A 23,743-nucleotide genomic window follows, 5' to 3' on the forward strand; every position below is an offset into this window, starting at 1 on the left:
CCCGTGAGCACTGCCAGGAATTGCAGAGCCGGGAGTAACCCCCGGCTTCCCTTGTGGAGTAACCCCTGAGCATTATACAAAAAATAAAAACAAGACTGGACTGGGATCCCATCCTACCGGAGCATGGTTCGGTGTGACCCAAAAATAAAATAAAAATAAATAAAGGACTGGGCTGGCCTGGGGGGTAGAGAGATGGTACAGTGGGTAGGGCCTTGCACACCGCCAATCCCTGGCATCCCGTATGGTCCGTCTAGCACCGCCAGGAGTAACTCTTGAGTGCAGAGCCAGGAGTAACCCCTGAGCATTATACAAAAAATGAAAATAAGATTGGACCAGGGCCCCATCCTACCGGACTACCCCTTGGACAGTGGGAAGGGAGACAGGGTCAGCATGCCGGTCATGTGACACCTCCCTGAGTGGTGTCCCCCTGCCCACACTGGTGCATCCCCTGCCCTGCCACTGCTGGGTGCTGTCCCCGCTTAGAAGCTAGGCTGGGACTCAGCACACCCTTGAGGCCCAGCCTGCAGTGGCCTGGGCCAGCCGGTGCCCCGCCACTCCCCACCCACTCGTGTCCAGGGACTCTAGCTGTGGAAGGGGTGTGTGCCCAGCATATGGGGGCAAAGGGAGGAAGGACAAGGCAGTGCTGGCCTCAGGGATGTGCCTGTCCCCGGGTGGGTCACAACCCCAAGCTAGAGGACACAGCTGACCACTGAACCACAGCTAATTACTGGCTACGTACCAGAGCTGACCAGAGACCAGAACTGGCTACTGACCAGAGCTGACTGCTGACCACAGCTGACTACTGACCACAGCTTTCCAACGTCCAGGAGCTTAGTGCGTCAAGTCCTACCAGTGTTGCCCAACATACCACACCATCACCGTGGCCCCCCTCCCCAACGTTGCCTCTCTGATCTTGGCTCTTGACGAGCACTGATAGGAGTGTCGTAAAGTGGTTTTTTAGCAGTCAGTCAACAAACAACTATGTTCAATGCTGGGGACACAAGTGAGAAGGGCTCAAATCTGGGGGAGGAAGCAGAAGCCACCACACAAAATTAACTCAGTGGCCTCTCTTAGACAAAACTGGAGACATGTGGGGGTGGGGCACTGGAAACACAGACAAGGGCTGTGTGCAGTCAGGGCAGGCTTCCTGGCGGAGATGGGTGCTCAAGGGTGAATAGGAGTTGACTAGACAATGACCCTGGGGAAGGAATTTGTATGCCATGAAGCAGGAACCGCCGGAAGGGGATGGACTCACCCTGGAAATGAACCAGAGGCGGGAATGGCTCTGGGAGTAGATGACAGGATGGAGGGAGGAGCAGGCCCCTGGGGCTGAGTCCAAGTAGGTGGTAAGAGACAGGGGACCCGTGGACAGTAGCCACACAGGGAGGGCTCTTGCCTTGCATATGGCCAACACAGGTTTGATCCCCGAGCACAGAGCCAGGAGTAACCCCTAAGCACCGCCGGGTGCGGCCCCCAAACAAAACAAAACAAACTAAATAAGCTCCAGGGAGACTGGGCCCTTGGTGGGCAGCGGCGGACGGGGGGCCTTCTGGATTTGGGGGACGCGAGAAGGCATTTCCCAAAGGGCTTTTATTCACCACCCACACGTGCCTCTTGTCACACGCACCAGGGTGAGGTCCCAGGTGTGGCCACTTGCAGGGTGGCCTGTGGCCCTGCCTTGTCCGTGGAGCTGCCGAACTGGCCCCACTGGGCGGTAGCAGATGCTTCTGTTGAGGCCAGGCAGCTGCCGGACAGGCTCCTGAGCAGGGCGCCTCAGCAGGGAGGCCAACTGGGGCCAGGCCCCGGGAGACAGGGTTGGAGCAGGGGGCCACAAGGGACTGGCCTGAAATGCCACGTGTGAACAGGGGTCGCTTTGGGCTCTGCTGGCGGAAGCATCGCTTCTCTCTGCCTCAGTTTCCCGTTTCGTGGCCCGGTGCGCGTGGCCGGGTCTTCCCGGGACAGTCAGTCGGAGGCGCGCCGGGGAGGGCGGCGGGGCTGGACGGGGCCGGTCACAGGAAGTTGGGCTCCCGCACCACGAGGCAGGGCGGGCCCCCGCCATCCAGGGGCCGGTACACGAAGTGGAAGTCGCGCTTGGGCTCGCTCCGCAGCAGGTAGCCCTTGATGCGGTGCGGCAGCGCCTCGTCGGCCAGCTGGAAGCAGCGCCCGTCCACCAGCACGAAGAGCCGGTGGTCCTGCGGCTGCGGCACCTCGAACTTCTCCGCGCACTGGGCGCACAGCGCCTCGGCCGGCGTGTCGGAGCGCGACGCCAGCGTCCGCGACTGCTGCTCGGGCTCCAGGTAGGACACGCAGATGAAGTCCTGCGGGGGAGGCACGGATGAGACGCGCGGTCACTGGGGGGCCCGCGGGCAGCCTGGGCCCTGCGCGGGGGGCCGTGGAGGCACCGGCAAGCCTTTTGCCCTCGCTGGGCCTCAGTCTCCCATGGGGAGTGGGGGTGGGGGTGGCAGGAGTGGGAGTGGAGCAAGGAAACCGGGTACCATCCGAACTAGTATCTTTTCCTCCTCCTGAGCATCCCCGCGGGGAACCCGGGTACCACCTGAACCTGCATCTTTTCCTCCTCCTGAGCATCCCCGCGGGGAACCCGGGTACCACCTGAACCAGCATCTTTTCCTCCTCCTGAGCATCCCCTCGGGGAACCCGGGTACCACCTGAACCTGCATCTTTTCTTCCTCCTGAGCATCCCCGCGGGGAACCCGGGTACCACCTGAACCAGCATCTTTTCCTCCTCCTAAGCATCCCCGCGCGCCGCAATTTCAGTCACAAGGAGCGCGCGCGCCCCCTGGTGGCCATTCTGCAACTGGCGGTCATTAACTCCCCACCTCAGGAGCAGAACAGGCTTCATATAAGAAAAATTGGAGGTGCAGTTCCCAGGCACGGGACTCCGGGGGACAGCGGGGACTGCGAAGGCAGGAGAAACAGTTCAGCCTTCAGGGCTGAAAGAGGCAGGATGGGGTAGGGCAGGGTGGAGAGCGTTAGGACGGGTGGAGATGGGCCACCCCGGGATCTAGGAGCGGGAGGGAGGGTCACGTGGTAGGCGTCCCTGCTTCGCCTGGCCTCTGCGCCCCGTTTTCCTTAAAGGCAAACAGAATATGGCCATTTCTTACAGAAATCTAGCTCTAGCCTGCAAAAGCCCCAGTGCAAGAAGGGTGGTCAACAGGACTGCCCCCTGGTGGAAGGATAGTGGCAGCACAGCTGAGGGGCACCCAGAAGAGTCGGGGTGGGCTGGGGTCGGGGGACAGAGCTTCCTTTTCTCCCTAGAGGATGCACATTTCTTCACAGCTCTGAGTTGCGTATGCCAAACTAAAGAGAAACAGGCCAAGGCCGGGAGATAGCTGAAAACTGGCAGAAGTTAAAATCAAAGCTCCCCACCCACCCGTATCTAATCATCATCTGGAAGCTGTGGATTAGAGGGGGGCGGGGCATCAACCATCAGGTTGGTGGCCTGGAACATGGGGGAGGGGAGTGTCAGCTCAGCTCTTCCACAGAAGCTGAATCTCAGAAACGAAGGGCCTGTTCCAGGTTACCTAATAAGTGAGAATAAAGCTGGTTCCAGCTTCTTGCTTTCCAGGTGTGGACTTTGCTGGTCACAGGCGAAGCATGGGATTCAGGTCTAGTGTGCTCTGGGTGCCAGCGGGCTGGGTCTGCTAGCCCAGGCAGGGTGCTTGGACACAGCTGATCTAGTCGTGTTGGATAGAAGCTTCGTTCTCCTTCCTCCCCTTGCCTGCCCAACATTTTGTAAAAGCAACGCCTGCTGGTCTTTCCTGGGCCTCCAGGGCAAACTGGGCACCGGATTGGCCACACATGGGTAGTAGTTGCTGGTGCCCTGCCTCCCGCCTGGGTGCTTCAGGCCCCGGGGCTGGTGGGATGAGGGATGCTGAGTGGGGCATCACCCCTGTCCTCACCTGCACGGAGGAGCGGGAGGCCCGGGCCTTATTCAGCGTGCGCCGGCGCTCCCAGCGGTGGATGGAGTCCTGCACCTCCACGCTCAGCTGCCGCGTCACTGTGATCTTGTCGTAGTTCTTAATGTGCTCCAGGGCCCCATAGGTGGTGGTCAGGTAATAGGAACCTGTGGGAAAGGAGCACCGGCAGTGCTGAGTTCAGCTCATTTGCAGGGCAGGGGCGGAGCCCGAGCCCCGCCCACAAAAAGCCCCGCCCACCCACACGCTTGGCCCCGCCCCTGTCCCTGCGGAGCTGCACTCAGGCACCCTAAAATTCAAGCCTCGCTCACACACATCCCCCACCCTGCCCAGGTTCTCTTCTAAGCTTGTCCCTGGCTTTTTCTTTTTCTCTTTTTGGGTCACACCGGGCGATGCTCAGGAATTACTCCTGGCGGTGCTCTGGGGACCATATGGGATGCTGAGAATTGAACCCGGGTCGGCCCCGTGCAAGGCAAATGCCCTACTCGCTCTGTTATCGCTCCAGCCCCGAGGAATAGACTTTGGCCAGGAAGCCCCGATCTGGTACCCTGGGCCAGAAAACGGGGAGAATGGGCCCCTCTGGGAATGTGCAGGGGGAATGTTTTGGAAGCCGAGCTGTGACAGAAATGCCTTCAAGGGCGTGGGTTAGCAAGAATGACAGGATGACCCGAGGTGACCCGAGGGCGGTGCTCTGGAGGCTTGGGTAAAGGGGGACCCCAAACTCTGCCAGCCCTCAAACCTGCGTCTCCTCACTCCCCCCCCCCCCCCCCCCAGCACCCCGTGCCTTAGGCAGTTCCCGCTATGCCCAGTAGGGGGCGGCCATCCCACCCGGAGCTAAGGAGGCTGTTTTTTCTCTCTGGGTGGGAATAACTCACTGCCCTACTCAGGATGCCAACCCAGCTAGTTGTCAGCCAGGATGGAAAGGGGATGCGGACAAAGGACTCGGCCTGTGTGAGGGCGAAACTGATGCAATGACTAGCTGCAGCCAACATTAAGTCTCTGCTAAGCCTCAGTTTCTGTTTCCCCAAAGTAGGGCTTGCAGTTTCTGGTAAACTCTCAGTTGAGTAACTTGTCGAGATAAGGAATTGAGCAGTTGGGTCTGACCGGTCATGAAGCGGTCACTGTATCCTCCTTAAAAACTGCTACTAAGCGTTGCTTAATTGCTGACCACCATTGTAATAGGGCCGATGCTAAAAATAGACCAGTATGTAAATAAATTGCTTCTTAACTCTGAACCCTTTATAAACTGTTTATGATTTGGAGTCGGGGTTCTTGTCAAGACTCCACTGCGTTGGATAAGACTTGAACCCTAGCTCGAGCCAGTGCTGGTTCGGGCTAATAAAGTTCCTTTGCTTTTGCAATATTGTGTGTGGAACTGGGTCTCTCCTCAATTGGGGATCTGAAACTTGGGCACAACACGTGGAGCTAGTCCTAGGAAATGGGGTACTCGGGAATCAGAGTAAGAAGGAAGTTCTGCTCATGGCCCTCTGAATGAGACTCCCTGCCTCTTCTTGGGCTGGTGGGACTCCCAGGAAGTCTCCACTACTTGCCTATTGTGCGGGAGGCTGGTGGGAGTCTGGGGGAGGGTGGAAAGCCCAGGAGGCCCTAGGTGGAAGCGCCGAATCGTGTAGCACAGATGAGAATTTATTCATTCACCCTCACGGCAGCCCGCACCTGGAGATGCTGGGGAGAGGGATGAATGAGTGCATAGTGCATGCACAGATGGGGCTACAGACAGATGGATGGGTGGGAGCGTGGCTAAGTGGATAGAAAGGTAAGATGAAAGGATAGATGGGTGGGTGGACAATAAGAACGAGTAGATAGATGTGTGGATGGCTGAGTGGGTGCAGGAAGTGGATGGATGAGGGGTAAATGGATGGATGTATGACTTGAGTGGGTGCACGGGGAAGAGATGAATGAAGAAATTGATGGGTGGATGAATGGGTATGGATGTAGGTGGGGTGGGTGGATGGGCAGAGAAGGAAAGGGGGTGGATGAGGGATGGGGGGATGGAGGGATTGATGGGGTGATGGGCGGATCAATGGATGGTGGGTGGGTGGAGGGAGGGATAGGTGCGTGGATGGATGGATGGATGGAGGAGTGGACAGGCAGGTGCGTGGGTGGAGGGCAGGAGAGGTGCGTGGATGGATGGATGAGGAGTGGACAGGCAGGTGGGTGGGTGGACGGGTAGATGGAAGGAGGGATGGGTTGATGAGGTAGGGATGAATGGGTGCACAGGTAGATGGGTTCATGGATGTATGGATGGATGGATGGATGGATGGATGGATGGGTGGGTGGATGGATGGATGGGTGGGTGGGTGGGTGGATGGATGGGTGAGTGATTGGGCGGATGGATGGATGGATGGATGGATGTGTGGGTGGATGGGTGGGTGAGTGGTGGGGTAGATGGATGGATGGATGGATGGATGGATGGATGGATGGATGGATGGATGGGTAGGTGGGTGGATGGGTGGATGGATGGATGGGTAGGTGGGTGGATGTGGAGATGGGTAGATCCATGGATGAATGGAGGCATGGATGGGTGGAAGGAGGAAAGGGTGGATGGTGGAAGGGTGGGTGGGCAGATGAAGACTTTGCTGGAAGTGCTGGGCAGCTGATACTCACTGCTGAAGTCAGCCTGGCTTTACTGACTTTGTATGCCCTCTGGGCTATGGGCAGTTTTAACTAAACTACAGGGCAGTTTTAACTAAACAGAAGCAAAACTACCTCCAGAGAGAGGCCTTCCAGTACATGCCAAAGTCATCTATGCCAACACCCTCATGACTTCACATGCTCCGTGAGCTTCCAGGACTGGCAGACAGACCAGACTTTTACCCCTCCAGGACGTTCACATGTTAAACATGGCTTATCCCAAGAACCACAAAGAGACTGCCACCCTCCAGCACCCATGTCTCGAGGCACAGCTCCAGGTGCCCTCGGCTGCTTCTCTGGCCGGGCCTCGAGTTCCCGGTAGAGGTGTGACCAAAATTATGTGGGTGGGAGGGAAGTGGTAGGAAGGAGGAAAGGGGAAGGGAAACTGTGTGGGCCCCTGACGTCATCATCCTGGGGAGCGAGGGCCCCTCTTCCATAACATTACCCTTCAGTGACCTGCCCAGCGCTGCGTGAGCAAGGGCTGAGCTGAAGGTCCCTAGGGTGCCCGCCTCTAGAAATCACTCACCACCCTTGCTCCATCTCGTCAATCCCTCTTGGCCCCTCTCTCTTGGTCAAAATGTTTTTCTTTCCCTTTCTAGCAAACTGGCTTTGTTGGTGTTGTTGTTGTTGTTTCTTTTTTTCCTTTTTGGATCATACCCGGCATTGCACAGGGGTTCCTCCTGGCTCTGCACTCAGGAATCACTCCTGGCGGTGCTCGGGGGACCATAGGGGATGCTGGGGATTGAACCCGGGTCAGCCACATGCAAGGTAAACACCCTACCCGTTGTACTGTCACTCCGGCCTGCAAACTGGCTTCTATTCACCCTTCAATGCTCAGCCCAGCGGCCACCTCCTCAGGGAAGCCTTCCCTGATGTCATCTGTGATTCCACACTCTTGGGCTTCCCATCCATCCCGGACTTGCCAAGCAGTGCCGACGGGTTCCCTTTGCCACCTGGCCCTGCTCATCTACGTGCTGCCCCGGTCAGAGCCTGAGGCCCCGGAGTCAGGCGTCCAGGGAGGCCCCCGGGTGGCGACTCACCTTCCCCCAGCTGCAGTGCAGGGTCCATGAGCTCCATCATGTACTCCACGTCCAGGAGCATCTCGGTCAGGTTGCTTCGGGCCAGCACGTACATGAGCACCGGCAGGAAGTCGTCGGCGCCGTAGGGCTTCCCTGAGGGGAAGGAGCAAAGGCCGTGAGTGGGGCTGGCCAGGCCTGCTGGACGGGTGTGGCCCCTGAAAGGGGAACCGGCGCCTTTCTCTCGGCTCACAGGACCGGGCAGCCTCGTGCGGGCTTTCTCCTGGGCCAGAGGCCCGCTCTGGCGTCACAGAGAGGGAAGTGAGAAAGGGATCCCTGGGGTGTGCGTGTGTGCGTGTGAGTGTTTGTGTGTATGAGAGTGTGAGTATATGAGTGTGTGTCTGTGTGTGTGTTGCATATGTGTGCATGCATGTGTGTGTGTGTCTGTGTGTGTGGGCGTGCATGTGTGTGCATGTATGTGTATGAGTGTGTATATATGCGTGTGTGCATGTGTGTGTGAGAGCGTGTGTATAAGTGTGTGTGCATATGTGTGCACATGCACGTGTGTGTATGAGAATGTGTGTATGTGTATGAGAATGTGTGTATATGCGTGTGTGTATGAGTTTGAGTGTGTGTATGAGTGTGTGAGTCTATATGCATGTGAGTGTGTGTATGAGTTTGTGAGTGTGTGTATGAGAGTGTGTGCGAGTCTATATGCGTGTGAGTGTGTGTATATGAGAGTTTGTGTGTGTGTGTAAGTGTGTCTGTATAAGAATGTGTGTATGCGTGTGTGTGTATGCATGTGTGGGCATGCATGTGTGTGTGTCTGTGTGTGTGGGCGTGCATGTGTGTGCCTGTATGTGTATGAGTGTGTATATATGCGTGTGTGCATGTGTGTGTGAGAGTGTGTGTATAAGTGTGTGTGCATATGTGTGCACATGCATGTGTGTGTATGAGAATGTGTGTATGTGTATGAGAATGTGTGTATATGCGTGTGTGTATGAGTTTGAGTGTGTGTATGAGTGTGTGAGTCTATATGCATGTGAGTGTGTGTATGAGTTTGTGAGTGTGTGTATGAGAGTGTGTGCGAGTCTATATGCGTGTGAGTGTGTGTATATGAGAGTTTGTGTGTGTGTGTGTAAGTGTGTCTGTGTATAAGAGTGTGTGTATGCATGTGTGTGTGTCTGTGTGTGTGGGCGTGCATGTGTGTGCATGTATGTGTATGAGTGTGTATATATGCGTGTGTGCATGTGTGTGTGAGAGCGTGTGTATAAGTGTGTGTGCATATGTGTGCACATGCACGTGTGTGTATGAGAATGTGTGTATGTGTATGAGAATGTGTGTATATGCGTGTGTGTATGAGTTTGAGTGTGTGTATGAGTGTGTGAGTCTATATGCATGTGAGTGTGTGTATGAGTTTGTGAGTGTGTGTATGAGAGTGTGTGCGAGTCTATATGCGTGTGAGTGTGTGTATATGAGAGTGTGTGTGTGTCTGTGTATAAGAGTGTGTGTATGCGTGTGTGTATGCATGTGTGGGCATGCGTGTGTGTGTCTGTGTGTGTGGGCGTGCATGTGTGTGCCTGTATGTGTATGAGTGTGTATATATGCGTGTGTGCATGTGTGTGTGAGTGTGTGTATAAGTGTGTGTGCATATGTGTGCACATGCATGTGTGTGTATGAGAATGTGTGTATGTGTATGAGAATTTGTGTATATGCGTGTGTGTATGAGTTTGAGTGTGTGTATGAGTGTGTGAGTCTATATGCATGTGAGTGTGTGTATGAGTTTGTGAGTGTGTGTATGAGAGTGTGTGCGAGTCTATATGCGTGTGTGTGTATATGAGAGTTTGTGTGTGTGTGTAAGTGTGTCTGTGTATAAGAGTGTGTGTATGCGTGTGTTTGTATGCATGTGTGGGCATGTGTGTGCATGTGTGTGTGTATATGTGTGCATGTGCATATGTGTGTGTGAGTGTGTGTGTGTGTGTGTGTGTGTATGTGTGACAGAGAGCGAGATCCAACCCTCTTCCAGGTTATCCCTCTGCGCTGCCCCTGGTGGCAGGCTGGAGGTCAAGTTCCCACCCCCTCTGTGTCCATGGACACACCCAGAGGCAGGTTTCTAACCAGGAACTTTCTGGAAGGTTCTGGACCCTTCATCACACTTCTCTCTCACCACCTTCGAACAGGAAGCAGGTGAAGCCCCGTCCCCCAATCTCACTCCTTCAACATCGCCCTTTCCCCAAGGGGTCTTTAAAGTCTGAGCCCCTCGCTACAGCATACTGATGCCTCAGGCGAACCAGGGCATCCATCCAAATGGTGGCACCCAGCCCGAATGCCGGCACGGCAGGGCCAAACCCTGTGACTATGGCCCTTTGGGGACAATGATGCCTCCCAGCTGGGCTCGAGAGACTGACCGCTGGGCAACATGGAACCCGAGGCTGGGCTGGAGGGGAAGGTCTCTTGGGTGCCCTCGGTGGCAGCTACGTTGGCGCATCTCTGTGTGTGCCCATCCCCAAGGTGCTCCCCACCTCCTCTGACCCAAGGGACAGCAGGGTTTGGGCAATGGACTCCAGACCCGGCTGGCAGCTCCCTGGGTGCGAGGGGATACCCAGAAAGGTCAGAGCCCTCTGCCTGCCACCCGTATGCCTGGGGAACGTGAGGAGCAGTCCAAGCACTGTGCAGCGAGTCCTCAGAGTCGACCCTCCTCTGGGTCTGCCTTGCAAACATGGAGGTCACCACAGGGAAACACATGGGCTAAGGTGAAGTCTAAACAGATGGGACCCTCAGACTGATCCAGATGGGCAGCCAGACTGTTCGTTGGAGTGAGGAGGACATAAACAAACAAGATGACACACGCCAGCTCCATGAGCACCAGGCAGTGGCCCGGGACTGGGCGGGGGGGGGGGGGGGGGGGGCGTCCGGGCACCCAAGGCCAAGAGAGCAATACCAGATGTGTTCTTTCCTCTGCTCATGAGAAGAAAACAGACCTGCTTCTTGGTGTGTGGGTGGGAGGGACTGAATATTTTTCTTTTTCTTCTTTTTTTTTTTTTGTCTTTTGGGGTCACAACGGCAATGCACAGGGGTTCCTCCTGGCTCTGCTCTCAGGAATCACTCCTGGTGGTGCTCTGGAGACCATATGGGATGCCGGGGATCGAACCCGGGTCGGCTGCATGCAAGGCAAACGCCTTACCCGCTGTGATATCGCTCCAGCCCCCCGATTGTTTTCTAACCCTGAGAGTTACCATAAAATGTTCCCATGAGGCACCTTACAGGGGACTTGCGTCAAGTTCTCTCAGAGCTCGTGAGATGGAAACTTGCCACTCAGCAACTGTCATTGGGGGTGGGTTGGGGGAGGTGACCCTGGTGGATGGTGCATGCATGTTCGTACTGGTCCTGTCCAGTTATACGAAGGGAGAGTACCCCTCACTGGTCAAGAGGCTGGGGAGCAGGGGGCGTATGTCACTCTTGGCGGCACCCACCCTGAAGCCCCAGTAGGTTGCTGTAGGGCCTGGGTCCGAGTCCTGGCTCTCACCACATGGTTCACTTGGTAGCTCCCGCCCTCCTCTGACCTGGGCAGAGGCTGAGGGTTGTGGGCAGTGATGGGGTGGTCAGGGCTGAGTCCAGCTCCACTGGGCTTTGGGCCTAAAGAAAATGAGAGCTCGTCCCAAGATGCCCTGTTTATTCTTACATCTGGGGAGGGGGATCATGCCCAGCAGGGCTCTGGGCCTGAGTGTCTCAGCTCTGGGCTCAGGGTTTGCTCCTGGCAGCACTTGGGGTCCAAGACACCAGCCCCCCACCCCCCCAAATATGCTCATCCTGTTGAGTTATCCTGGCCATACCCACAAGTCCCAAGATTAGAAAGCAATTCTTGGGACTGGAGTGTTAGTGTAGTGGGGAGGGCGTTTGCCTTGCACGCACCCAACCCAGATTCGATCCCTGGCATCCCATAGGGTCCCCTGAGCACCGCCAAGGGTGATTCCTGAGTACAGAGCCAGGGGAAAACCCTGAGCTTCGCGGGTGTGACAAAAAAGCTCCCCCCCACCGCCCCCTCCCCCCAAAAAAGCAAGCAAACAATTTTTTCCTACATCCCAAGGTGCCAGGCGTTTACACCATGGACATTTGCAAATGCGCTGGGGCACCACTGGCCAGTTAGAAATAATGGCAATCAAATTAAACAGGACCATGAAACAGATAGCTGCCTTGTCTGTAGCTATTCAGTTCATCATAGATTCTTCGCACTGATTATATATATATCTATTATATATAATATATATATAATCATATATATCAATATATATATGATTATATATACACACACACATACACACACATATGGGCTGGAGCAATAGCACAACGGTAGGGCATTTGCCTTGTGCACAGCCAGCCCGGCTGTGCCAGGTTCGATTCCTTTGCCCCTCTCGGAGAGCCCAGCAAGCTACCAAGAGTATCTCGTCCACTCGGCAAAGCCTGGCAAGCTACCCATGACGTATTCAATATGCCAAACACAGTAACAAGTCTCAGCTACCCATGACGTATTCAATATTCCAAACACAGTAACAAGTCTCAAAATGGAGATGCTACTGGGCCCGCTCGAGCAAATCGATGAACAACGGGAGGACAGTGACAGTGCTATATATCTCTATCTCTATCTCTATCTCTATATGAGTGTTCACAAGGCTCAACCTTTAACATGTTAGTGAATATCTTATAGAAGGTCTTAATGGCCCCTGCCAAAATAGAACAATCTTCACACTCTTTCCCCTATGCATACTTTTTGGTAGCATTTTCAGCAGTTTTTCACGACAAACAATACAAAATCTATTATTTCGGTTCTGCTTTGGGACAGAGATTGAGATTTGGGATAGGCACATCCCAAATATGGTGGTGGGAAGGTCTTTGAACTGATTTTTATTTTAAATTAGTTTAAAGGGGCTGGAGTGATAGGACAGTGGGTAGGGCGTTTGCCTTGTATGTGGCCGACCCAGGTTCAATTCCCAGCATCCCATATGGTCCCCCAAGCACCACCAGGAGTAATTCCTGAGTGCAGAGCCAGGAGTAACCCCTGTGCATCGCTGGGTGTGACCCAAAAAGAAAAAAAAAAGGTTAAAAGTTTGTTTTAAATGCTGGGGCAGGTGATCGGGTCATGGGTGGGGTGCTTGCCTTGCCTGAGACAGGCTCCGTTCGCTCCTGGGTCAGAGCATTCGCGAGCGACCTCATCACTGGGACCCTGGGACTGGGCAGCCAGGACGGGGAACCGGCCCGTGTTTCTGGGGAGTCCTACAGGACGCTGAGGGGAAGGATTCCTGCTGGCCTTGGGTCTGCCTATCCCCTACGAGCAGTGACACCCTGGCACACCTGCAGGCTCATCACAACCCGGCTTCTACAGAGCCTCTGCCCTGGGGGCCACTGGGAAATGTCCAGGGTCACTTTCTGGTGGCCAGGACGGGGGCGCGGGCACTGCTGGCATCAGGGAAGAGGCTCAGTGAGGCCCAGGGGAGGGGCGCGACTTTCAGACCGCAGGGCCGGATGGACCCCAGGTGTGAGGACTGGTGAGGACTCAGGACCCGTGCTCTGTGCCCAGGGGCAGACCAAGCCGCCCAGGTCCCACAGTCCCAAGTTCCCCAGGTTCCTGACTGGCCCTTCTGCCATGCTAGTGCCAGTCCCAGGCGCTGCTGTGTATAGCTCCAAGGGCCCCAAGCACCCCCGGGTGAGCCTGCTGCCCCCTGGTACAGAAGCTTAGCACTGGCACAGCTCAGTCCCTGGAGACACCCCGGGACCCCGTCCACGTTGTACACATCGGGAGGGGAGTTGACATCGAGGACAGCTGCCAGGAGCTGCCAGGCATGGGCAGAAGTGCAGCAGAGCCAGCAGAGCAGTCCCCCAGCCCCCGAGGAAACTGAGGCTTGCACAAAGGGGCGCTGGACTGGAGTCTGGGCATCTCTTTCCTGACCTGGAAGCTGCCGGTGCCTGAACAGCTTCCAGTACTGCGGGTAGGTGGGTGTCACCCGGGGACAAGGGGTACCTCTGCCCGGGAACCCTGGAGCCTGAGACTTGGGGCTCAGCCCTACATGCGGGGGCAGCCTCAGACACCATCTGGATGCTGGGCACAGCTGTGGCATAGCACTCCTGTGACGGGACAGCTGAGCTTTGGTTGTGTTTGGGGCCACACCTGGCAGGGCTTGGGGCTTCCTCCTGGCTCTGTGCTCAGGGATCACTCCTGGAGGGACTCGGGGATTGTTTGGGGTCCTGGGGATGGGCCCTAGGTGGGCCACGTGCAAGGCCAGCACCCCCAGCACCCCCTCCCCGCTGTGCTATGGTCGCAGTTCCAGGGCACCTGTCTTGCGTGGATCTAAGATCATGTCCCCCTGGTGTGTTTCTGACAACCCTGCAGGATTACAACCGGCGTTTCCTGGAGAGTTTAGCGTTTCCTTCCTTCCGGTTTTTTTTTTCTTTTTTGCCAAAGATACAACTGTTTCTTTAGGTGATAGGTTGGGAGGTGTGGTCACATTTTGTTGATTAATAGCACAGTGGGTAGGCCTTGCGCGTGGCTGACCCGGGTTCGATTCCTCCATCCCTCTCGGAGAGCCCGGCAAGCTACCGGGAGTATCTCGCCCATCAGCAAAGCCTGGCAAGCTCCTCATGACATATTCGATATGCCAAAAACAGTAACAACAAGTCTCACAATGGAGACATTACTGGTGCCAGCTTGAGCAAACTGATAAACAACGGGATGACAGTGTATGTGTGTGAGTGTGTGTGTGTGTGTGTGTGTGCGTGCATGCATGCGTGCACATGTGTGTATCCGTGTGTAGTACTGGGGATTGAGCCCAAGGTCTCCCCAAAGCTGAGCAACGTCACCAGCCAATTCTGAGCCCTTTTAAATCATGGATGCATATTCCAGGGCCTCAGAACCACAGGAGAGAAACTGGCCATGCAGATAGGAAGGCCCATAATTGCTGTGTGACCCAGGGTGACTCATTGGGCTCCTCTGACCCTCCGTTTTCTCATCTGAAAATGGGATGGTGAGAACGTTCATTCAGCCTGTTACATCGGGCCTTTGTGAGCACCAAAAGAGAAGTCCAGGGGCTGGAGAAAAAGTACAGTGGGTAAGATGCTTTCCTTGTGTGTGGTCGACCCAGGTTCAATCCCTGGCATCCCATAGGGGTCTCCAAATACCGCCAGTGTGATTCCTGAGCCAGGAGTGACCTCTGAGCATCGCCGGGTGTGGTCCCCCAACCAAAACCCAACCAATCAAACAGAGAAACTCAATGAAAAAGAAGGGTCTGGAAATGGAGAGAGAGTGACAAGCGGTGCGGGTGGGGAATACTTCACATGCAGGGAGCCAGTATTCCTTCTCTGGCACCATATGGTCCCCAGAACAGCGCAGGGACAAACCCCGAGCACAAAGCCAGGAGTAACCCTAAAATTTTTTAAAATTTTAAAGTAACCCTATGGCCCCCAAATTATGGTCATGGTCACGGTCCTCCTGTTGTTCACTGATTTGCTCGAGCGGACCCAGTAACGTCTCCATTGTGAGACTTGTTGTTACTGTTTCTGGCATATCGAATATGCCACGGGGAGCTTGCCAGGCTTTGTCGTGAAGGCGAGACACTCTCGTAGCTTGCCGGGCTCTCCAAGAGGGGCGGAGGAATCGAACCCGGCTTGGCCGGGGAGGCTGCATGCCTAGGGCAAACACTCTACCGCTGTGCTATTGCTCCAGCCCAGCCCCCAAATAAAAAAAAAATTGTCTTTCAGGAAGCAACATCTAAAAAAGGGTTTGGGATATGCTCTCTGCAGAGGCCTGAAGATATTTGTCGTCCTCTGGGTCACACTGTCGCAATCCCAGCAAACCAACAGCCGCTATATCAGCCAGACGCCATCCTGACAGCCTCCAGACAAACTTATTTTGGCTTGAGGAGAATAAGACCCCACGGCTGGAGTCCTGACTGAGCAGGTGCTCCAGCTCTGTGACTCTCCAGGCCTGTGCAGCGATCCCTCAGGTATTGCTGGGAGTGGCCCCCAGACTCCAGAGAACACTGCTGGGGAGACCCCATAAAAAGTCTTTCCTAAATCAGCTGTTATCTGCAGGCTGGCATCCGAAGGTCCCTGATCTAAAGGTACAGATACAGCATCTGGCAGGAAAGCTCAATGGGCAGGATTGGATCCAACATCTGGCCGGAGAACTGGATCCAGCATCCCACTGGAAGCCTCCAGAATCACAGACGATGCCCTGGGCTGGGGGGTGTCTGGGCCCCCGGGAGCTGGGCGCTGCTATGAATGGAGAAGCTGAGGCCCCTGAAACCATGCGGTTTGGTGATTTGAGCCTTTTTTCAGATGCCGTTTGATTCTCAGTTCTGCTTTGGGCACTGCATCATCTCTGAGAAAATCAGGGTTCTGACTTCAGCCGGGCAGCAGGGGCCCCACCTAGCTCTGAGGCCCGAGGTGACCGGGGCCTCTGTGAGCATCTCAGAGCGTCCTGGAGAGGTGGAGGGCACCGAGGGTCAGCCCAGCCCCTGCCTGGTGTGACCATGAGCGGGCGCTGAGCCCTGGGTGCTGCGATGCTGGGGCTAATGCAGGAACCCCACTATGTGGGGGCATATGGGCAGGAGGGGGGCGGTCTGTGGGGTTCCAGGACAAGTAGGCAGGAAAGAGGCTAGCAGGGTCTGCAGGGGCTGGCTGGGAGGATGCCTGCCTGGCTGTTACTCCGGCAGCTTCTGCATCTCTGATGCTCAGAATAAACAGCAGGACCAAGCCTGGATGGAGTCTCGGACCTCAAAGTGGTCCTATGATGAACTTGTGGGTCAAAGGGATTGCAGAGATGGTTCGAGAAGTTCTGGCAGCATGAACCTGCTGTGTGGCAGGCAGCTGGCCAGGCCTAAGGCTAGAAGCCAGGCTTACCAGACCCGAGAACCCCTACTCCAGAGAAGGTTCTGGAGTCTACGGGACACAGAGCTAGGGACACAGACTCGTCCAGGACAAGGTCCAGCCTGCATGCCCTGTCCATCTGAAGCAGCTCCTTTCTGGAACATTCCAATGGAACATATCAGCGACCCAGGCCAGCCCTCTCCTGCTATTGCGATGATGAGACCCACAGGCAGGCCCCAACCTGCCTGTTCTGACATGGTCAGAGAGATAGTGCGGTGGGGAGGGCTCTGGCCTTGCCTGTAGCCAACCCGGATTGATCCCTGGCACCCACATGGTCCCCAGAGCCCAGTGAGCAATGATCCTTGAGCCCAGAGTCAGGAATAAGCCCTGAGCATCACCAGATGTGGCCCCAAGGTCAACAAATAAATAAATAACATTTTAAAAGTATATGTCCTGGCCCTTCTTCACTGCAGGTGGGAATGCCGACTGGTTCAACCCTTTTGGAAAACAGTATGGAAGATTCTCAAAAAATTAGAAATTGAGCTCCCATTTGACCCAGCAATACCACTCCAGGGAATATATCCTAGAGAGGCAAAAAAGTATAGTCGAAGTGACATCTGCAATTGTCTGTTCACTGCAGCACTGTTTACAATAGCCAGAATCTGGAAAAAAAAACCTGAGTACCCGAGAACAGATGACTGGTTAATGAAACTCTGGTACATCTACACAATGGAGTACTATGTAGCTGTTAGAAAAGATGAAGTCATGAAATTTACATACAAGTGGTACTATATGGAAAGTATCATGCTAAGCGAAATGAGTCAGAAAGAGAGGGACAGACATAGAAAGATTGCATTCATCCGGGGAACATAAAGTAACAAAATAGGAGACTAACACCCAAGAATAGCCGAGATAAGTACCAGGAGGTTTACTCCATGGCTTGGAGGCCAGCCACACACTCTAGGGGTAAAGGCAGCTCAGATAGAGAAGGGAGCACCAAATAAAGGGTGTTTGGAAGATTCACCCAGGATGGGAGATGCATGCTGAAAGTAGATTATAGACCGAACATGATTGCCACTCAATTCCTCTTTTGCAAACCACAGCACCCAAAAGGAGAGAGAGAACAAAAGGGAATGCCCTGCCACAGAGGCAGGGTGGGATAGGGGCATGGGGGGTGGGAGGGTTACTGAGATTAGTGGTGGTGGAGAATGGGCACTGGTGGAGGGATGTGTAGTCGATCATTGTATAACTGAAACCCAGGCACAAAAATCTGTAAGTCTACAACTGTACCTCATGGTGTTTCACTAATAAAAATTTTTTAAAAAATTATCTGTCCTGGGACCCAGGAGAGAGCACAGTGGGTAGGACGCTGGCCTTGCACGCAGCTAACCAGGATTGACCCACAGTCCCTCATGTGGTCCCCTGAGCCCAGCCAGGAGTGACCCCTGAGTGCAGTCAAGAGTAAGCCCCGAGGGGCTGGAGAGATAGCATAGTGGGTAGGGCATTTGCCTTGCATGTGGCTGACTCAGGTTTGAGTTTGATTCCCAGCATCCCATACGGTCCCTTGAGCACCGCGAGGAGGAATTCCTGAGTGCAGAGCCAGGAGTAACCCCTGAGCATCGCCGGATATGACCCAAAAATAAAAAAAAAAAGAGTAAGCCCCAAGCACTGCCAGTGTGACCCCAAAGCCAACCAACTAATACACTTCTAAAAGTATCTGTCCTGTCCTACGTGGGCTATGCGTGTCCGCTCACCCCTGTCACCAGCACCATACGGGGAATGGAGTCTTTGTGTGAGTGGAGAAGGGGCTGGTGGGTGGGGGTGGGGGGGGGAAAGCGTGTTTCTGCTGAGTGGGTCTGGGGGAGGGGGAGGGAGGTCATGGGGCAGCACGTCTGCCCCATCAGGGTGCAGAGGCGGCTGCTCCGGCGCCCCCGTCAGTGGCGCCCCAGTCCCTGGGGACTGCAGAACCGAGTCGGAGGAGCACTCAGGGGTCCGTTGGGATCTGGCGTGAGTGCAGAAGCTCAGCCCTATTCTGAGGAAATAGCTGTCAACAGCGCAAAATGCGGAACTTTCCTTCGAAAGGGCAGAGAGAGGCTCTTGGGGGGTGGGGCCAGCAGGCCTGACACATAGTGGTGGGGACACGGCACTCCTTGTCTCTGCAGGGGCCGGCCCTGGTGGGCCCCCGGCACCACCCGCCTGAGCACTGGTCCTCGGGTCCACGCCCAAACCACGGCTGGGAGTTGGCTGGATGACTGAGCACCGCTGAGTGCGGCCCACCCAGAACACACATCTCAGCCCCAAATACAGAAGCTCTGCATGTGCTTCAGATCACAGGTGGTCAAAGGCTCAGGGGGACAGGGCAGGAGGAGGGTCCTCGAACCCAGGTCCATACCAGACCCCGAGACACTGGGGACAGAGAAACTCTGGATCCCGTCAGCTCAGGAAGGGAATGGCTTCAGGAGCCCCGAGAGGTAGCACAAAGGCCTGGGAGGGACGCCGGTTCCATTGCCATTCCTGCACGCCCCTCAGCACTGCAGACCCCCTTATCAGCCCCTCCAGAACTGCGGACCCCCTCCTCAGCACCCCTAGCATGCCCCCCTCAATACAGGCAGGGCGTGAAAAAACAACTTTGCTGTGGGTATTTAAGAAGATGCCTTGCTTTTATTTATTTTGTTTTTTTGGTGGGGGGGTCACACCCGGCTTCGCACAGGGGTTATTGCTGGCTCATGCACTCAGGAATTACTCCTGTTGGTGCTCGGGGGACCATATGGGATACTGGGAATCGAACCCGGGTTGGCCACGTGCAAGGCAAACGCCCTACCGCTGTGACTTTATTAATTAATTAATTTATTGGAAGATGCCCTGCTTTTAGAGTTGTAAGATTGAGGGCCAAGATGCATCAAGCTTGCCCTCGTAATGATCGGAAGAAGAATCAGGTTGGCACAGAGAGCATGAAAGTGTGGATCATGAAGCAAAAAGAGAAAGATTTTTCACAGTCCACGATCAACTAAGTGATCCTCTTTCTTCCACAGGGATTGGCCCCAGGTGCTCCCATATTCTTGGGTTTTTTTTTTTTCTTTCTTCTTTTTTTTTGTTCACACCTGGCCATGCTCAGGGACTATGCCTGGCTCTACATCCAGGAATTCCTCCTGGTGGTGCTCAGAGCACCACATGGGATGCTAGGAATCGAATCTGGGTCTGCCATGTGCAAAGCAAACACCCTTCCCACTATCCTATGGCTCTGGCCCAGCCTTGTATGTTCCAGGCATGTGCTTTACTTGTGGAGCTGTCAACCAAGCTCCCACTATTCCTTGTCTGGAGGATTTTCGAGTCTCAAATGCTTCCCCAGGCGAAAGATACTTAGAAAGTGTGCCCCCCCTCTAGCCATCCAGCCTGAGACGGAACCTCGTATGGACACGCCCCCTCAGTCCCCAGCCCCCTGTAAACCAGGAACCTGCGGTGGTTTCTGGAGTGAGGCCATCGTGAGGCCCAGCTGCTGGTGGCTCTCTGGTGTCTCTGGGGCACCTCAAGGGACCTCACCTCGAAACCACAGAGTGACTCACCCTTCGTGTTTTGGGGATGTGGAGGGGGGCTGCTGTCACTGTACCCTGAGATGCATGGATGCTCAGTACACTTGATCCTCTTAGGGGCCCCAGTCGAGGGGGTGGGAGTTACAGCCCCATTCTGGGAGTGAGGAAAGTGAGGCTGTGGGGGCAGGAACTCCCTGTGGGACCCTCCTACCCGACCCCTAAGAGTTTAATTCTCCTTCTTACACACACACAGAGGTCCCAGAAGAACCATCTTCGAGACCGCACCATGGCTGAGCACAAACCCAGGGCCAAAGAACCCCAGTTCTGAACTTGGCATCAGAACTTGCTTCTCTCAGCTGACAACAGGGAGGTGCTGGGCGGGGCACCCCAACCTGCTCAGGGCACCCCAACCCTAACCTGCTGCAGGCAGACAGGAGATAGTCCTCCCTTCCCAACCCTCCCTACCCCTCTCCCCTGCCTCCTGGGCTCACACAGTCCAGGGCTCACCCCAGGGTGGGGAAGAGGAACACAGGGCCACCCTCTAATGAGAGGCCCTGAGAGGCCACCGCTCACTGGTGGGGTGCCCTCACCACGGTGGGCCCTGCCCAAGACCCTACCCCCACCCCAGGGCCCCCCATGGTGCCCCAGCTGGCATTTGGATGAACTGATCACAGTCTCCTCGCCTCAGGAGGGAATACCTTGAGCCCTGTGTTCCCTCTGAGGCTCCATACCCTCCCTTCCCTGGAAATAATTCTCCTGGAAGCCCCCTGTGCTGCTGCATCTCAGTCAGCCATGCCCATCAGCAAATCCAGGAAACCCAGGCAGTTTGCAGTGAGGGTCCAGTAAGCCCAGGACCCACCCGGGCTTCCGAGATACCAGCAATGGCTGCCGAGCCGTCCCAGCCCCGACAGCTCTCGGCCCTGGTATCCCCGAGCAGGCAGGGCTTGGTGCTGGCCACACCAGTGCACAGACTCACTGATATCTCCCAGCCCTTCCAGGGGAAACTGAGGCTCAGGCAGCTGGGTCCCCCGAGCATGGCCACAGCCCGAGCAGACGGCTGGAGCTTTCCCTCCTGGGCTCCTCCAAGATTCCCGGCTGGCCTGTCCCCTGGGACTCTGCTCCCCACAAAGGGGCCCCTAGGGCCCCGATCACTGCCCCTCCTGCTGCTCAGGCTGGACACCCAAGGCTGGCCTCCCTCCCGTCAGGGGCCTGGGGCCACCCACTTGGAGAAGGTCTGAGAGGCTCCCGCCTGGCCCCGGGCAGGCTTTTGATGCTCCACAATGCAGCCCTCCCCCCGCAGACACACAGACATAGAGGTGTGTGTGTGTGTGTGTGTGTGTGTGTGTGTGTGTGTGTGTGTAAAACCACACAGACTTGGGATCAAACTCGTGGCTCCTACAGGCAAAGCCTGCACTGCTATCCATGTGGTGCCAGGGAAACAACTAGGGCTGGCTGCATATAAGGAAAGCACCTCTAACCGAAGGACTCTCTCCGGCCTGCTTTTGTTTGGGGGCCGCACTTAGCAATGCTTGGGGGCCACTCCTGGCTCTGTATTTCCTGGTGGCGCCTGGCTGACCATGTGGTGCTCGGGAATGAATCCAGTCACTCCGCGTGGAAGGCATGCTCTCGGCCCACTGTGCTCTCCCTCCTGCCCCCATGAGGAATTGGATTCCAGGTCTGTGCAGCTACGAGATGGCGCTCCCTCCAACTCTCATTCCCACGGCGGTCATGGATGGTTCCATAGGTTGCTTACTGCACAAGGCATCCTGCAGCAGAACTGACTGACCTCTGATATCCTGCCAGTGCCCTGTCCAAGTTCACGGCCACCGTGGTGCATGGTGCTATGTCTGCCTGCCTAGACGAGGGGACTGATCCCGACCGTAGCCCAAAAACCCTTTCTTACAGCTTAACCCCTGGCTGTGGGACTCTGGAACCCTTCCCATTAGGGAGGCTTATCAAGTCCTCCTGTTGGCCCTCAACTAAGCCAGTGACAAGTGTCACAGTGGCACCAGCCCTGACAAGTCCAGGCCCAACAACCCTTGAAGGCTTGGCTTGTTCTCTTGGATTTCTTCTTCTTTTTTTTGTGGGGGACATCCCTGGCAGTGCTCAAGGTATACTCCTAGCTCTTAGCTCAGAGATCAACCCTGGCAGGGCTTGGAGAACCGTCCGAGGTGCCAGGAACGGAACCGTCAGCCATGTGCAAGACCAGCACCCCAACTGCTGTGCTGTCTGTCCAGGGCTTGATTTCTTGGATTCCTGCTGCCCTGGGCACAGCTTGGGCCAACCTGCTGGAGCAAAAGGGAGCATGCAGCCCAGAGCCCCTCAGAGAGCAGCCATGAGCCATGCACCCACCTAGGAGCAAGGCCAGCGCAGTCCAGCTCTGCAAAACCACCCACTGGCTTCAGAGCAGCCACCAACACTGCGTCAGCGCTGCTCTCCAGAGTGTTCTGAACTTCCACTCGAGCCAATTCTACTCTCCAAGCTCTATGCGCTTCCACTCATCAATGCTGAGCTCCACAAACCAATGAGCGTCTGCCCAGAGCAAATCTACGTTCCACCAGCCAATGAGCATCCGCCCTGATCAAAGCTGCGTTCCACCAGCCAATGAGCGTCTGCTCTGATAGATGCTGTGATCCACAAGCCAATGAGCAACCGCCCTCATCAAAGCTGCGTTCCACCAGCCAATGAGCGTTTGCCCTGATCAACGCTGAGCTCCACCAGCCAATGAGCGTCTGCTCTGATAGATGCTGTGATCCACAAGCCAATGAGCGTCCGCCCCGATCAAAGCTACGTTCCACCAGCCAATGAGCGTTCGCCCTGATCAATACTGCGCTCCACAAACCAATGAGCGTCTGCTCTGATAGATGCTGTGCTCCACCAGCCAATGAGCGTCTGCTCTGATCAAAGCTGCATTCCACCAGCCAATGAGCATTCACTCTGACCAATGCTGCTCTCCACAAACCCTTAAGCGCTTCTGCTGGTCAATGCTGTGCCCTGCCCATCCCTGCACAGGTCTGGGTCACCTGACGCTCCTGCATCTACGGGCACTCTGAACGCGCTCAGTCCATTCACCAGCGCTCACCTGGACTCTAACCAATACTGTGCCCACAGGTCAGTGCCGAGGGCTTCTCGGCGCCCATGCAAATCAGGGTTGATTCAGGCACCGTCCAGGTTGCCATGGTGGCCCTGCCCTTCCCTGCAAACCTGCAGCACCGTGGACCGTGACCCCGCTAGGAACCACGGCCCGGCAGGTGCTTTATGTTCTTCAGGACCCCGGGGCTCTGCCAGGACACAGCTGCCCTCATAGAGAGGGGAAATGTGGCTTCAAAATGAGCGCAGACGCTTTTCCCGTCTCCTTTTCTCCTTTTGGGCACTGTGGTTTGCAATATTGATACCGAAGGGTGATATCCAGAATAGACAAGAAAAGCGCCTGCCATAGAGGCAAGGCAGGGGGTGGGGGTGGAGGGTGATGGGAGGGAATCTGGAGACACTGGTGGAGGGATGGAATACTTATGACTGAAATCCAATCATGAACAGCTTGTAAAAACATATGAATTAATTTTTTTTTTTACAAAGTGAGCACAGAGCTGGGTGAGGTCTGCAACACCCCCTCCCTGGGGCCCGTGATCTCAGACAGCTGTTTGCCAGACCCTAAGCTGATGCATTCCCGCCAGCTCCCATCACACAGCTGCAGGAGGAACCCACCCCACCCCCAAACACAGCGTGGCTGGGTTTGGCAGCCCTGCAGAGC

The 23,743-nt window shown here is 55.6% G+C and overlaps 1 protein-coding gene across 1 annotated transcript in view; it reads right to left on the reverse strand.

The window, feature by feature from the left end:
- Positions 1-1,573: 1,573 nt before the first annotated feature.
- The window catches only part of RIN3 (Ras and Rab interactor 3), a 103,065-nt gene continuing 80,895 nt past the window's right edge, over positions 1,574-23,743 (reverse strand). Inside the window, 3 exon segments of the mRNA XM_056134446.1 lie at positions 1,574-2,318; positions 3,921-4,084; positions 7,628-7,759. Coding sequence (XP_055990421.1) covers positions 2,010-2,318; positions 3,921-4,084; positions 7,628-7,759 — 605 coding nt within the window. The 3' untranslated portion in view covers positions 1,574-2,009.

The sequence above is a fragment of the Sorex fumeus genome, unplaced genomic scaffold (genome assembly GCF_029834395.1).
Source record: "Sorex fumeus unplaced genomic scaffold, SorFum_2.1 ptg000098l, whole genome shotgun sequence".
NCBI lineage: Eukaryota > Metazoa > Chordata > Mammalia > Eulipotyphla > Soricidae > Sorex > Sorex fumeus.